At 37.5% G+C, this 14031-nt stretch overlaps 1 protein-coding gene across 1 annotated transcript; it reads right to left on the bottom strand.

The window, feature by feature from the left end:
- Positions 1–2249: 2249 nt before the first annotated feature.
- Positions 2250–13978, bottom strand: LOC146473931 (AP-2 complex subunit mu-like). Its single transcript, XM_085117974.1, has 11 exons — positions 13736–13978; positions 12687–12952; positions 10848–10930; positions 10031–10166; positions 9097–9247; positions 8762–8813; positions 8210–8286; positions 7711–7846; positions 5682–5779; positions 4571–4682; positions 2250–3282 (listed from the first exon to the last, which is right to left on the bottom strand). Exons 1-11 carry the CDS (start codon positions 13807–13809, stop codon positions 3148–3150), a joined length of 1320 nt encoding a protein of 439 aa, XP_084974100.1. The 5' UTR covers positions 13810–13978; the 3' UTR covers positions 2250–3147.
- Positions 13979–14031: the final 53 nt, after the last annotated feature.

Raw genomic sequence — 14031 nt, 5'->3', positions numbered from 1 at the left:
TGGTGATGAGCTCATGGCAAAAAGACCAGGAGCCGTTGATTCCAAAGGATTAAAACTTGCGCTCATTGTCATTTTTTCCTTTGGTGTTGCTGCCAAGTTTGCTAATTTTGAGCTTAAAAACGTTTCTATCTGAGACAGCAAGAGTGGATTAGTAAATTTGTTTTCCAGCTATCACAAATAAATGTTAACACTACTAACTGGTTGAAAAATTATGTCTGAGAATTTATTGGAAAGCCGACCTTGCTTATGCTAATCTTGCTTTCCGGCTAGAATACAAAATTAACTAAAATAGATAAGTTTCTTGGATTTTGAGCCCGAGGGCAAATAAATAATTTTTAAAACTATCGGAAACGCTTCTGTTTCTTTTCCCAGAGACCAGAGGCTTTGTTATGGGGCTTTTCTGCGGCCAAAATATCGAACATGGATACATCAATGTTTTGTTCAATTACGTTATTGTTAAGCGTTATAATAAAAGTTGTAAAATAAAATAAATTAATTTCGTCCGGGATACATCGATTTTGGATGTCATACATCGATGTTATGGAGCATACATCGCTTTCCTGAATCATGCAACTAAAAGATGTTCGATAAAACTAAAAGATGAGGAAGCGGAAATAGAAGTGGCCGGAAGTCAGCTAAGAGAAGAGGCCCTGGGAACTAACACTTTCAATATGGCAGAAATAGGCTACTGGAAAGTGCAGAAGGGCAAAGGAACACTGCATCCTACGACTCGGCTGAATTTTTTAGTCGAATGCAAACGAACGAATTCGAGGGAAAAGGAAAGAAAAGGATTCCCCTCCCCCTCATCCTCGTTCCCAGAGCCTACGATCTTTTGGTCAGCGGTTAGATCGTAGGGCCTGGTAACAGCCGTTACCGGATGTAGTTAAATTCACGACATCCGGTAGCGCACGCTCAGTGTGATAAATTACCATTGCGCTCAAATGCGCAAAGCGTAGCATTTTTCACCTTATAGCGCATCAGGTTTTCGACAGCCAATGAAAAAAAAGATATTTTTGGATGGACTCAGAGCCACTCGTTCAACAATTAAAAAAAAAAACCGTTGGGGCTCTGGGGACGAGAATGCCTCCCCCTCCACTTAGGCCGATGGCTTGATCGGTAAGGCAACAGGAAAGAGCGAGAGTACTGGGAACATGACAGGTTTGAAATTTGAAAGTCGTATTCGTACTCAGTCTCGTATCTATAAAAGGTCGCCATTTTTTAAATAAGAGACAGTATTGCAGTTATTGTGATGTATGCAGCTTAAGGACAATGCGTACTTTTGTTACCGCGCATCTCGAGATACAGGACAAGAGAAGTGGCACGAAATTAAATACGGGGTAAAAATGTGGTGTTCCTCCTTGATATTACGGTCGTTATAAATGAGCTTATAATAAGCAAGTTATGCCATTGCGAGTTTGTGACAAGGTTTAACATGTTCGGACAACACTCTCTCAAGGATTATTATTGTGAATTGAGTCAAAGATCAGTGTTTTCGGATTCAGGAATGAAGGTAACCCTCCACACCTAAATTTGAAAAATTGATTAAAGACATGTGATCTTTGTAAATATGTTGATTACTTGTGTAAAAGCCAAACTCTAGTACGTGCCTTCCACTAGGAATTGCACTGGAGAACTAGTTCCTTCCATAACTTAGAATTCACATAAGTTCAATCTGGTCCTACTAGTTCCTCAGGAATTACGTGCTAAGTAAATCAGCTTGAACAGCAAATTGTGCTCAAGTTTTTAAAACTCCATTCAAATTGACTGAATAAGGAACTCCATGTTAGCTCTTGTATATTTAACCAGGTTCATTTCGGTGGATATTTGTTCGCAAAGTCTTCAAATCCCCTCAGAAATTCGGGTTTAGTTTAAAAAATCTTATACCAGTCTTCTTTGTCAAAGTGTCGGCTCAAAATTTCGTAACAGAGGAAAACTAAATTATCTTGTTTTCGGAGGGGCAAATATCTCGTTTAAAATTCGAAATAAAGTCACCTAGCAATTTCCTAAAACCAAAAAAAGCTTCTACATTCGGGAAAAAACCATTCCGTTTCCTAAAAACTTTCTGCTAATTTTCAGTTTAAGCATCGAAACAGATCATACTATATTAGATAACGTAAATATACCTTTAAAAGGCCATTAACGACCGGAGAACAGAGGAGACAACATTTTAAGTGTTTTCCTTTAACGATCTCGTTGGATACGTCTGATTTAATCATGTAAAACTAACGAACATTATGAACGACACGGCATTCACAGTAAATGGCAGCAATTATTTATTTATTCATTAAGAATCCTAACAATCACTATCTACATACACTGAATTACCGTTACTAACAGTTCAGGTTTTTTAAATTCAACAAGCAAAAAGAGAGTGAAAAGCAACAGCAAGAAAATTGATCCAGAGGGAGTGCTTTGACTGACAGGTGGAAAGAAACAATCCACAAATTACAGAGTTGAGATAAGATTTTTGCACGTTTGCAAGAAACCATTTTTTTTCGTCATGTGCAATAGTAGTAGTAGTATTTTGTTTAGCCACGTAGCACAACAATGAGCAATCAGCTCGTTTAAGGGACCTTTTTCTAGAAGTTCCTGATAACTTTATCGCTCCAATAATCCTTTTGAAATCAATATCTTACAGGTTGCACATACTTTTTGGTGCAAACTTGCCAAATGACAAACATTTGTTTGTTTTAACTGATTGAATTTCTCTTGAGAAACATTTTGCATAAAAATACTTGATGGGCCTTTGTTAGTTATCGGGATTTTCAAGAAATGGGCCCCAGGATTCATGTTATCTACTTATCGGCAACAAGCAGCTTCTCTGTTTTCTTAACAACAGTTCAACGACAAATGTAAAACTGAAATACCTAAACACTTCCACAGGCACCTTACAAAAGGGAGAGGCTTCTCACAGTAAAAAAATCTCATAGTATTTATCCAAGGAACGTGGCTCAAATGATTTCCTCCATGACAATTAAACTGCTCCACTTTTTTGCTCACTGAACAACAGCATCAACAGGCATTTATAACAGTTTACTATGAGTGACATTAAATTTCCTTAAAAAACAAAAGGAATATAGCGGTATACCAAACCAGGTAGAAACTGGCACAAAAAAAGAATGGATTATATATTTGGATTAAGAAGTTTTAGCATCTCGTCTCATACAGCCCTGATCTGGATATATAGCGCACCCATTTGATGGTATCATGGTCGCTGTAATTCAGTTTGGGTTCAAACACCTTGAGGTAGCGAACCTTCAGACCAGAACAAGCAAATGGAACCTGTCAACAAAGAAAGGGAAATTAATGATACTTGCGTGTTCACACTGTGCCAGATAACTTTGGATCTATAAACAAACTTGCTCTGTTCACTCTGAACTTAGTCTGTCTGTGCAAGAAACCTACCCAAGAGGGCACAGTGTGAACACCTTTATACTTGAAAGATCTTTTTGAATCAATGAATCTATGCAAATTTTGTGTTAGATGTACACTGTACTGTGCTATACATTACTTGCAAAAAATTTCGGACGATTTTAATTTCGGACAAAAATAGTGTCCGAAAATAAAACCGTCCGAAATTTTTACAGTATAGTATAAAACTTTAAAAGTACTTTCTGGGCGACGGCATCACATATTCAAAGCCAGAATTTGGATTAGGCGGCTTTGCTCAGTCGTTCTTTTTATCACTGGAAAGGAAAATATTTGAGACACCGCTTGAGGCATAAGCTTGATTGAGTTTGTGTTATTTTCTCGTTGGTGTATCCGGCTGTAAAACCTTGAAGGTACAGTAAAACTATCGTTTTCACAGATGTTATTTCAGTCTAATTCATGTTTTTTAGTTGTAAATTTACTTTAGGCATGTTTCAGCGCAATGTCCAAAATTTTTGTCCGAAAATTGTCCGAAATGAGGGAAAAAGTGTCCGAAAATTAAACGTCCGCAATTTTTTGCAAGTAATGTAGTTCAGATCTGTGCGAGTTTTCACATGGTAGAATGAGAACATAGTCTTGCTTGTCTTTAATGGTCGAGACTAGATGATGTGCACGATAAACATACAAGTAAAAAGACCACTGCAGTCATCTACAAGTTGCAAAAAGAAAGGTCTACATAAATGAGATTTGAATAAATGACAGTATCACCTGTGATAACAGGGGACAGTTCCTGTTCAAGATGAAATTTTGTAAATGCAACTTTATTGCTAAAACTACATACATAGTTGCAGTTGCATTTCACCTATAAAATCTTTAAAACGTGGTCTACTATATGATTTTCAAAATAGATTCACATTCATTTAAATTGCAAACAAATACCAGTACACAAATGCAAGTATGCATGCAAATTACATAAGATGACAGCTTCACAAACAAGTATATGGACACAGATCTGTTTTGTCCTCATGCACAGAAAATATGTTCAATATGATCAGCTAGACTGACTTAGATATTTCACAGACTAGGAAAATTTCAGGGTTCAAATCATTGAAAATGCATCTGTCAAGACTGTTGACCAAGACTGACACAAGTTTAAGTGTTACCCATGCCTATTCTACGCGGGGATGAAGAATTTATTTACCTCAAAGTTGAGAGATATCGGAGGCCGTGCCCATTTCTTGTTTTCTTTTGTGGCCATCAGGTCAATCTCAGCACTGATCTGCGACTCCTTCATACCACCCATCCGTTTTATTCTGAAAATGAACACAACGATTATTCTTACAAGCCAGTAATCAAAAAACAAGCCAAAAAAAAAAAAAAAAAAATGACGAAGAAAAACAGCAAACAGCGTCCAATCCACCATATGGAAAAAGATGGCGGCTGTACATCTTACCACAACACCTTGCGAACCTAACACAACCAACAGGGCACATAGAAAGCCATTCCCCTCCCCCCCCCCCCAACTGAAATTCGTCCCTGTACTAACAACATTGTGTATAATTTCTAGGTTTAAAGTTTTTAAACTTTTCTGTGGATTTTTAGGGTTTTCATATGCAAACAATAAGGTTAAGTTACCAGTCCCCATCTTTTTCAATACTGTGGACTGGGCAGTGCACAGTTGCTGATAGGCTCAACTTGTACTGTGTTAAGGTACAAAGTTGAATGCTTGCCTCCCCATTTCTGCAGGCAGGCATTTATAACGGTTACACATAAGAACATATATTGGGTTACTACATGTACATCCCAAAATCACACAGATCCTTTAACACAATAATGCAGTCCACATCAAAAGTGATTGAAAAATAAAGAAAAGTATTTATGAAGAGACTCACAAGATCAGGGCGCGGTTGTCCGATTAATGCTAATCCCCGATTAAAAGTTAACTGAGGTTTTCATCTTACTCCTTAAAAACATTTTTAATAGCTAATTTTAAGCTAATGGTAAAGAAAAGTGTAAGTCAAAACTTAGCGACAAAACTGTTCTGGATGAATCTTTATTGATTAGTGATTAAACTTGAGTCAAGGTTCATGTTAACCCAGGATTACAGTGTAGCTTTTAAACCGGGCTTTGAACAACTGGGCCCAGGGATGTCGTAAAATTTTGTGGATCATAATGGAAAGTTTGGGTAACATTAAGAGAGTTAACCAGAAACAGTTTTCAGAGAAAATTACCAAAGTCAAGTCTTCAGGGGGCCACTTTACATTCACCTATTATTTACATTCTTGAAGATAAGCAGTCTGAACTACACTTACTTCCACAGAATAGCATTCTCACTGGCCTTGTATTTGGCTTTGCCCTTCATACAAACAACTTGTACACCAGCTGTAGTTGGTGGTGTAGGAATCTTCACCTGTCAAATTGGATCGGTTAACAAGTCACCAAGGATAGCTTATAGTGTATGCAGTTAAAAAGATCTCAAAACAAACCATACAAATTTGATTCAAAGGGATTACTTTCTTACACAAATATCGATACTTGTTCTTGGAAACAATTTTCTCAAAACTCTGTTTGGCTTTACTGAAGATTTTTTAGTTCTCCAGATCACACAAACTCTTCACAAAGTACAGCGCTTTTCAAACAAAAGCCTAGGACCTGTAAGAACCCTAAATAACTCTTTGCCATGAGTCAGACAGGGAAAAGAAATAGATATCCTTCAATTTCATTTCCTTCAGAAAAATTCTTCACTCTCAATCACCTTCTCAACCATTTCAATTTCACTTTTCTTTGCCAGTTTCATGAAATAACTCTGAACCGAAGCCTTACGTGAACCCAAAAGGAAATATGCAGATGAGTAGCACAATCACCGTACCCATTTCTGTAACATGCCGGAAAATAATGAAATTTTTTATTTTGGGGTATAATCACTTCTTTTGGTTTATTTGAAACTCATACTTACAAATCTTACTGATTTTTAGGAAAATGTTACATTTTTGTCTTGTTTAACTGAATTTTTTATTTACCCATGAGCCCTTGCGGGTGTGGTCTTTCCTACAAATTATCAATTTTGTGTTCACTGGTGCAAGTAAAAAGTAAAAATGAAATGTTTTGACCTCTAAACAGATCTTTTGGACTACATAGAGGCTAATTTCTCCTCATTCAGATCTACTGGCACTCTTAACACTGTCTTTCTACCCCTCTTTACAACATGAAGATTGCTCAATATCCGGAAAAATTAATTTCCCTGAAAAATGTCTCAGGCCTCCCCTGTAACATTCATATCAGGAGAGGTTACTAAGCTTTTTCTTCGACACGAAAGCATGGCGTTTTTGCGAAGTAAACTGCAGATTTCCAAACGCTCTTAGTGGGGTTAATGGCTGTACTCCGCTTTCAATATGGCGTCAACATCGCGAAAAATGTAGCGACTCAATGAAAAGGTAATATTTTGACCGTTTTCAAAGCTTTGAGGATGAGAGTATGGAAATAACAAGGGAAACTTGTGAGCATTCAGATCTGCTCGGTTTCATAACCCGATTGTACCTTGTTTGGATCACGGCGGTGAATGAAAAGGTGAGTTCTCAAAAAATATTATTGCGTAATTGCGTTTCAATAAACCGTAGCGACTTCTTTGAGCTATCATTTCTCCGCTTATAGTCGATGCCTTTGACTGATTTTTCCCTCTTAAAACATTAAGTATGAGCATTTAGTTGATATGTTTTTATTCCCTCAGATATCAACTTGAGCTCTACTACGGACAACAACATAGTGAACCTCTAAATTCTTCAATGCAGCATTACAGGAAGGATACTCCAGAAAGATGAATCCTTTAAATGTGTTTTAATAAACTTGAAATGTTGAAATTTTGCCCAAATGTATTGTTTATTGTGTGTTATCACTAGGTATAATCCGTTTGGCCATACAAGCTTCCTTTTTTATGAAATATGTTTTTGAAAATTTTTACCGCGAAGATTGTGTTACGCGTTACAGTCAAAATTTGCTCATTTTCTCATCTTTTCCCGTTATTTTTTCAAAAATAAAAATATAGTTTACACTTTTTACACTTTTATGGTAATTAACAATGTCAACCACAGCTTTATGCAAAAATCTAGCTTTATTGAAGGTGTTTGATAGAATAAATCAATGAAAGTTTTCCTACCACCCCCAAATGGGCATGGTGATTGTGCTACTCATCTGCAGTGCTTTTGAAAGGAAAATTAGCAAGTGATTTATCAAGTGACACCATCACCTCTATCTCTGTCCCAATATTAACTGTTTGACAGCTTTATGGCTAAGGTACATAAGCGATTTATGTATTGTAAGTAAATCATGAAGTGAGACACTCACCTCTATTTTCTGCCCCAGTATTGACTGTTTGAAGTTAGATTTGATAACCACTTTAACCTCCATTCGTGATCTGCCTACCTCCCTCACCAACGGAATAACTCTAAATGGCAGACTGATGTCCTTGGTGGTGCGGTACCTGAAGGAGTACAGTTGTAACAAGCATAAAACACATTGGTTACTGAAAGTTATTGCATGACTGGAGGCTTACTGAAAAACCAGTAGAAAAATAACAACTAAGGCTGTCGGACGTTTCAATGATACTACAATCATTATCAAGACAAAGTGACTGCTCCTTCGTGGTTTGAACATAAAGGAGCGAAACCAATATAACAATTAAAAAAGAAACAAAATTTTTGTTTCCTTTTTTAATTACCGGTATGTAAATAACTTAGCACGGATGGAGTCAGTTTTATTAGCAACTTTGAACGTGATGACCAATTCAAGCCAATGTCTAGCACATGGCAAAAATCAATAAATGTTGTTACGCTCATGTCCTTACTTCATTAACTCAAACTCTCCATCAGGTGGTATAAAGCTTATTGCACGTTCTGTTTCAAATTTGCTGAGCTTTACACACTGCAAACAAAAAGTAATAAAATACAACACAATCAAAATGTGGAATAAAAAAGCAGATTCCAAAGATTACTCTAGCAAAATGGGTATGATACATTTCCAAATTTAAATATTGAGAAGATAACTTCCAATAAAGTTTTAGAGGAGATGGCAAAAAGTCTGTTCATAGACCCTTATCACTCTGCGGCCATGTTGAGTCACTGGGGAATAAAAAGCTTTGTTTTCGCATGGCAAGCCTTGTCCAGACCTGAATTCAGTGCGAGGCTTGCCGTGCAAAAACAAAGCTTTTTATTCTCCTGAGACTCATCATGGCTGCCAAGTGATAAAGGTCTATGATGTAGAAGATGTGTCCAGAAAGAAATAAGGAAGCAAATTGACATGAATTAACTGGATGTACAGTGACATGATTCCCTTAATTATTAAAACCTTGCACAGACCAGACGACATGTGCATAAAGACAATTTGACAGTTCATGTACCTGATGGAATGTACAGTCATCAATTGCTATTCCTGATTTGCTTGTTGTATTTCTGAGACAAAAATAGATCAAGAGAAGTCAATGAAACCATCAATGTCAACAAACTAAATTCTCATCTTATAACAGCTCCTCCTTTATTGATAATTCAAAGAATGAAAGCCACAGCAGTATCATGTAAATACCCCATGACAATTTGGCATGTGTCATTTTGCAAGAATTTCAAGGACAGGTGGAACAAATATTTCCTGCTCATAAGTGATGTCTTTTCCATTTGTGAACTGACTGCTATGAGGGGTCAGCTCTGACAGTTGGTAAGCACCCTTACTAATACTTACTTTTTTTGTGGGTCAAGGGAAGAGTCTGCCACCCCACTTTTCTGCTTCTCTACTACTAGTTTGTCATTCATCCCAAATTTACATTCAGGCATTCCTGACAGAAAGCTCTTCATCACCACTCTGCCTGACACATGAGCACTGAGAACTTGACCTTCAAAACAAGCAGAAATCAACTTTGGCTTCTGGGAGTCAAGCCACCAGTTATGAACAGTAACATGATTCTAAACCAAACATCAGTATATATCTTGTCACTGTTTTCGGAATATTTCACTTTGTATTAGTTGGCAGAGTTCTTGTTAAGATTTGTAAAATGAGGTAATAAATTTGCAATAGCAGGTGGATGCCACCTTGTTAATGTCTTCCAGGTAATGATGGGAGTGAGATGGCTACGGGAAGAATTGAAACCAAACATGGCAGAGCTTGAAGTGTCAGTGTTGTTTTTGAGGAAAGAAAATGTTCAAACCAAGAGCGATTTCTTTACAGGTGATGGATTTTCAACATGATATTATCTGCTGAATGTTCAAACATTATTTATGAAGCATGCTTTGTTAGGATACAAATATTTATTGTCTGCATACAACAGTTGGAAATAATGTGGGTCTTTTTACAATGGAACATGCCCCTACAACGGCCATTTTCAACGTCTGGCTTCTAGTCTGGTGACAATTCAAATCTTGTGGAAGTGCAGCAGTGAAAAACACGGTATAAGCATTTTTTACCTAAGAGTAGATGGCAGATGATATCAGTAACCGTAGTAAGGACAGTCATACCAGAACCTGGTCCTCAAGAATGGTTATCATCACTTACTGCCATCATTAGTGTAGAGGGGAAAGGTTTTGCACAAGCATACAGTAACGGACCTCTTGAAAACAGACACTGCCTTTAAATGTATAAATCGTGACATTTTTGGTGTCTTGATAATGGTAAGACAAACCTTGTGGAGACATTAGAAGGTTAACAGACTCCAGTACATCAAGGAACAGTTCATTTCTTCTGTATTTAATCCCTTCTCTTCTCCAACCAATCTGTCCAGTCACTTGACTTGTAATTTGAGCTTGTTCTTCACGAGTCTGCATTGAACCATAAAAAACAAACGAGTTTCATACATTAATTTATGTCATTTGAAATACATTTATTGGTTTGACTGCACAGATTACTGCCTCTGTACAAACAAAGCATGACAGTGTTCAGCAACCGTAGTAAGGACAGTCATCCCAGTGTTTGGTCCTTCCTGTAGCTGTCATCATTTACTGTCGTACACATAATAATCCCTTCAGTCCTATTACTATTAGTAGAGTGCCACAGTATCTAATTTTGGAACTTTTCATTAGCAGAACATTAAAAAAGAACGAAACAACACATCAAACTTTAGGATGAGATGACTCACAGCTTTGAGTCATAGAACATACAAGTATAACTCTAGCATTTGGGTCTGAAGATAAAATATTTTAGTGTGACCACTCAATGAAAGCTACTGAGGAGTGCTAGAACTTTTATTTGGTAGTGTTTATTGTGTTGCACAAGGTTGTTATAAATTTTGTGAAATAAATCTAAGCCCGTGAAATAAATCTAAAAGATTGTTTCAATGAAAGCTATTACACAGTTCTTCCCTGTAGTGTTATCCTTTGCCATTGGCATTACCTCGCTTCTTGTACTGACGTTTTTTTCCCATTCTCTCCAAGTCGAAAATTCAAAAGCTTTATTTCTGCTCTGGCCTTCTTGGCACTTTATGGCAAAGCAAGTTCACTCACCTGTGTCTTGATACCCTGCTGAGTGATAAACGTCTTCAAAATAGCAGTGTCTGTCTTCTGGGGGTATCCATAATCAGCAATCTCTGTGTTTAAACCAAAATCAAGAACATTGATTCAGCCCAATGTATGATTAACCCAATAACGGCCAACCGGCCAAAACCGGCCGTGAATCCTCGCGGGCTCGCGCAAGGGTTTCTACCTCCCCCAGAAGGGATAATTTGTCCTTTATTGTTCTAATTGTCTTTTGAAAAGACTGACCAATCAGAATCCACCGACTGCGCATATATTTTTAGGCCTTAGGGGAGTCTAGACACAAAAAGGTTTTTGTCGTCCGAAAAATATCGGATTTCAGCCATCATGGCGGGCCGCGCGCTTCAGGCTTAAATATTCAAGACGCCAATTTCGCGTTTTCAGAAGGAAGACACAACTTTTCGAAATGGTAAATCGAAAGTGGAACTTTTAAGGAATACTCGACAGTTTCAACAGCGGAAATCCAAGCATTAACGGCGGAGAAATTATGCTTCGAGGAAAATTTGTAGTTTTACCGAGGCGACGAGCTGGCGGACATCTCAAATCATTGTTTTCGCCATGGACTTTCTTGGTGATGTTCAAGTGTTTCTCGCAATACAACTCACAAAGAATTACAGGTTTGATTGTAAATTTGTACTGAAATATTTTTCTAATTGATCGATTCTTCATATTCCGAACAGTTTTTGGAAAAGTTTTGAAAAACGTGCTCCGCACGGGTCGATAAATTCGCTTCAAAATTGACTCGCAATTGCTTCAAATCGTTTGCGAGTCGGTCGCCTCGCGGCAAAACTTATACGCCTTTTCTTCTAAGACCAATACAAAAACTTATTTGAATAAATTTTTCATTTAGAAAAGCTTTATTGCCTGTTTTTCTATTTTCATTGATGAAACGTGATAACTGCCTAATCTTGCGTAAACAAACACGTCTTCTCGAGAGCAGATCAAATTACTGCCATGTGGCGCAAGGATCAAATTTCATCGAAATTTTCGAAATTTTTACCTTCAGGTTTGTTTTTCGAGTAATCTTTAATTCGCAGCTAGGGTATTTTATTCGACAATTAGAAATTCTAGCTATTCTAGACCAAAGGAGTGCTGTTTCTTTGACCCAGTAAGTTGTCAATTTTTACTGCACATTAGGTTAATAATTAACAATATGCTAATTGTGAAGTAATTTTATTCGTGGCAAACACGTGGCCGTTATTGGGTTAATAAGGTTCCTTCTTGACGAAGCAGTTATTGATTGACAACTGAAAGTTAGCTCATTTTTGTAACCTGTGTAATCACTGACAATAATTGAATTGGCTGCACTCAACATCTTGTCTCAGTTCATTGGACAGTGATGTTAAACCTTCAGCTTTATCTTCTATACAGGCTTTTGGCCAGAAGTTGAACATTGGGTGCCTAAAACCAAACCATTTTTTTATACAATACAAATGACTAGCTGTATAAATACTCACATCATATTTGTACTCATTCGCTCATTATTTGAACAGTACAAAGCGCAGTTGGATACTAAATTACAGAGAACAATGAGAATACATGCACATTCATGTTGATGTTTGCTCGGTTTGGAGGGGTGAGATCACAAATGGACTAATAAAGTCTTCTAGAAGCATCATTACATGTCGGTGTCCATTCTCACCTCACATTGTTAGACTCAAAGCACATTTGAACTTGTTCACATGAAAGAACTGCTAAATTGATAGCATTGGCAATTCAATGACTGGCTGGTATTTCCAGTAATGTTCTAACAATTCCTAGAGTGGCAAAGTGCTATTAACGGTTCACTGGATAACATGTTGGACTCACCGTCTAAAAGCTCATAGATCAGGACAAAGTTGTTCTTGATTCCTTCTTCAGTGACTTTCCCAAAGTAAGAAATCATGATCTCCACTGTGCGATTCAGAAACTCAAAGACCATTGCGGCATTAACATTCTGCCTGGTAACAGCAGCTAACCACACATTTCCTTGTCGTATGTGGAAAAAGCTTGTCCTTGCTATGTTGGTGACTGGGGAACGCACTTGGCCTCTAGCATGGATGACATTAACACGAAAGGCATCCACTGCATTTCGGCTAAAAACAACATGGAAATACAAAGCTCTCAGGATTGATTGATAAAAACCACCTAAACATGACATTACAAGCCTGCAAACAACAGCTGGTCATCTGACATTTGTCCGGCAAATTTCAAGTTTTAACCGGCAAATACGTGTCCTGGTCAGACATTCTGACCATGCAGTTCTGACACAGATGAAAAGATCATTTAACTTGAAGTTTGTGGCCAAACATGTAAGACAGTGTTTTTCTATCTGTATCAACCAGTTGATTTTTATTTGTCCCGTCAAAGCTTGTCCCTGGCCTAACAAATGACCTCCCTATTGACAAAAATTATTTGCAGGCTTGCATTAAGTTCTTATCAATTATGGAAAGTTCAGCTGCATGATGCAAACTCTCCTCTGTGTTTAAAATAGAGAACTACACAGCATTTTGTAAGACTTGTGTGGAGTTAGCTTTTGAAGTACACCCTCTTCAATGAATGGTAAAATAATGCCACATGACCCAAATGGAATAGCCTTGTATATACCCAGATGGTGTGGAATTTTCGCATCTAGTTTAACTCTGTAAAAATAAAGTTGGCGCTGTTGCATGTAGTGGTGCCCCAGTAGTTTGGAGTTTGACACATGTACAACTTCATCCAACTTTGACCAGTTGTCTACTTCTCTGAAAACCCTTCACCTATGCTTCACAAACCACTCATATTTACACAAATCATTAAATGTTTAGCTCGATTAACAGACGCGTCGAGGAACTGATTTCTCTAACTTCATAATAAATCAAAGCTTATGAACAACTTACCCAATATCATCTCGGTAAACTCGAGATATCAACACCTCTCCTTTGTGATTGTACACGAAAACACCGCCAATCATAGTGAATTACAAAGCCTAGCTAGAATAACTTCTACAGTATCAAATGCCAATGTCCCAGTGATAGAAAAAGCAATTTCCACAGGAATTAACTTCAACAACAGCCTGGAATTTGAGCAAACTTTACAAGTGTTCGCCTGTCTTCAGGCCGCCATTTTTACAGGAGGAGAGACACCCTGTTTGAGCCATATAAGGAAAATCCTACCATATTTGGATATAAACCTT

The sequence above is a fragment of the Pavona decussata genome, unplaced genomic scaffold, assembly GCF_977016875.1.
Source record: "Pavona decussata unplaced genomic scaffold, jaPavDecu1.1 SCAFFOLD_92, whole genome shotgun sequence".
NCBI classification, from domain to species: Eukaryota; Metazoa; Cnidaria; class Anthozoa; order Scleractinia; family Agariciidae; genus Pavona; species Pavona decussata.
Note: the sequence above shows the minus strand (reverse complement) of the source record. Positions and strands in the feature narration are given on the sequence as shown.

What these genes read in the sequence shown, in the direction of transcription:
- LOC146473931 (XM_085117974.1), bottom strand. Translation starts at nt 13,809, where the DNA reads ATGATTGGCGGTGTTTTCGTGTACAATCACAAAGGAGAGGTGTTGATA. An exon ending in GATCTATGAGCTTTTAGACG is followed by an intron (nt 10,931 to 12,686) that starts GTGAGTCCAACA and finishes GTTTAAACACAG; the next exon opens with AGATTGCTGATTATGGATAC. An exon ending in TACTGGGGCAGAAAATAGAG is followed by an intron (nt 5,780 to 7,710) that starts GTGAGTGTCTCA and finishes CCAATTTGACAG; the next exon opens with GTGAAGATTCCTACACCACC.